Source organism: Chelonoidis abingdonii, unplaced genomic scaffold (genome assembly GCF_003597395.2).
Source record: "Chelonoidis abingdonii isolate Lonesome George unplaced genomic scaffold, CheloAbing_2.0 scaffold1550, whole genome shotgun sequence".
NCBI lineage: Eukaryota > Metazoa > Chordata > Testudines > Testudinidae > Chelonoidis > Chelonoidis abingdonii.
The window spans coordinates 1-1,839 of NW_027425811.1; the positions used below are offsets into that span (position 1 = coordinate 1).

Below are 1,839 nucleotides of genomic sequence, written 5' to 3' on the forward strand. Positions count from 1 at the left end.
TAATGACTGGATGATACACGACAGCTCCCTTGAAAAATATTCACTATTGTTCTTGAAGATGCTAGCAAATTCCGGAGTCTGCTCTAGGTTTCTTATTGCAAGCTGAAACAATTCAGTAAATGTTTGATTTTCCATTGTTCTGGTCTGAATGTCCATGGAAGCAAACAGGAATTTGCAATGGCTTCCTGGTAAGGACTCGCTTAGAGTGGCTTTTTTAAATAGCATCTGAAGTGTTATGTAAAAAATGTCATGGACAGAGCAGTTCTGTGGCTTTTCATTGTCATTGTTACCTTCCTTCAGGAAGGGACTCAAGGCTAAATGCAAGAAATCCAACACTTTTGCTTCTAATGAAGTATTGTGCTGTAAGGAAGTCTTGTTAAATTCCTTTTGAAGTAGCAGGTGTGAGAAATTATAGACAGCATTAATTTTTTCTTTATTGGATGCTTCGCTCAATCTGGCATCAGAAAGGATTTTCATTCCCACCCTCAATATTTCAAGCAATCTCTGGGTGGAGTAATTGTCAAAATTCATCCACTGATTAATAGTTTCCAAGTCACTGATATTAAACTTTTGTTGCAAGTCGTTTATAATGAATATACTCCTTTGTACTGCTTGCAAATATTTTGAGACATTGGCTTCTCTTGCGTCTTCTCCACCATACTCTTGGGATGCAAGTTTTATCAACTGCTCCAATTCGTTACTAAAAAAGAGACCTGAGCCTTTTTTCACTGTATGTAAATGTTTTTGCAATGCATCTAAAAGTGACTTGTAGGCAATCACATTGGTGCTGCTCCACTTCATGGACTGCAGTATTTCAGCAATGTGCCAGTAGCTGTTGAGATCATTCCACTGAGCTCCATCAGTGGAATTTTGAATATGCTGCATTAGTTTAGGCAGGGAAGAGATCAATAGATAATGCTGAGTTATGTTCACCTTTGCCATGGTAGCAAGGAGTTTTTGGAGGGATAAAAGCTCTTTATTTAAAATGAGTTTATACCAAATTACTCTAGTTAAGTTTAAAAAACGTTGTGTTTCCTCTGAATAGGGATTAGTATAAAAAAGTCTTTCAGCGGGGATCTCATTTGGTGGGGCAAATCTTTTAAACATCCTCTCCAAGTCAGGTTTGTAGTTTGCGGCAGAAGTTGAGTTGAGGAAGAGTTTTAACAAACTAAATATACCTTCCAAATCTGAGGGTTTCATTCCCAGGCTAGAGTTATGAAGGAACTGATCTGCTTTTGCTTTTCTGGGCACTAATCCAATGTCAACAACATTGAGAGTTTTTTTCAACATTTCCAATAGTTTCATACTGGAATCCACTTCTGTCAAGTTCCATTTGGTAATCATCAGATTGCCAATGCTCTTCCAGACTCTTGAGAAATGTTTCGATTCACGCTGGTTGGAGCCATTTTGGACCATCTGTACCAATTCATATATACTGGCATTCCACTGGGGAACAGTTGGCAGTAGACTGGCAGTAGACAAAGGCCACCTATTCCAGTCCAATGAACTGCCAGAGAAATTTGGTGACTTCAAGTCAGTTTCATTCAAAATAATAGGAATCAAAATGTTTAAAGGATAAGATTTAAATACACTATCCATATTCTGAAAGACTGATATTGGGCACGTTGCATTACTCTGGGGAAGATCCTTAGAGATGGTTGTCAGAGTTTGGTACTTTTCTTCTATCCAAGGATTCTTAAAGTTAGAGACAGCATTTAAGTTTGAAAGAAAACTAGAAGAAAATTGTAATGACTGGATGATACACGACAGCTCCCTTGAAAAATATTCACTATTGTTCTTGAAGATGCTAGCAAATTCCGGAGTCTGCTCTAGGTTTCT

The 1,839-nt window shown here is 37.8% G+C and overlaps 1 protein-coding gene across 1 annotated transcript; it reads right to left on the reverse strand.

Annotated features, from left to right (window-relative positions):
• Positions 1–3: 3 nt before the first annotated feature.
• Positions 4–1,833, reverse strand: LOC116838523 (uncharacterized; the record flags this gene model as incomplete). The annotated part of the gene is made up of 1 exon (XM_032803800.1): positions 4–1,833. A coding segment is annotated over one exon (1,830 nt), but the record flags the coding sequence as incomplete, so codon positions are not given.
• Positions 1,834–1,839: the final 6 nt, after the last annotated feature.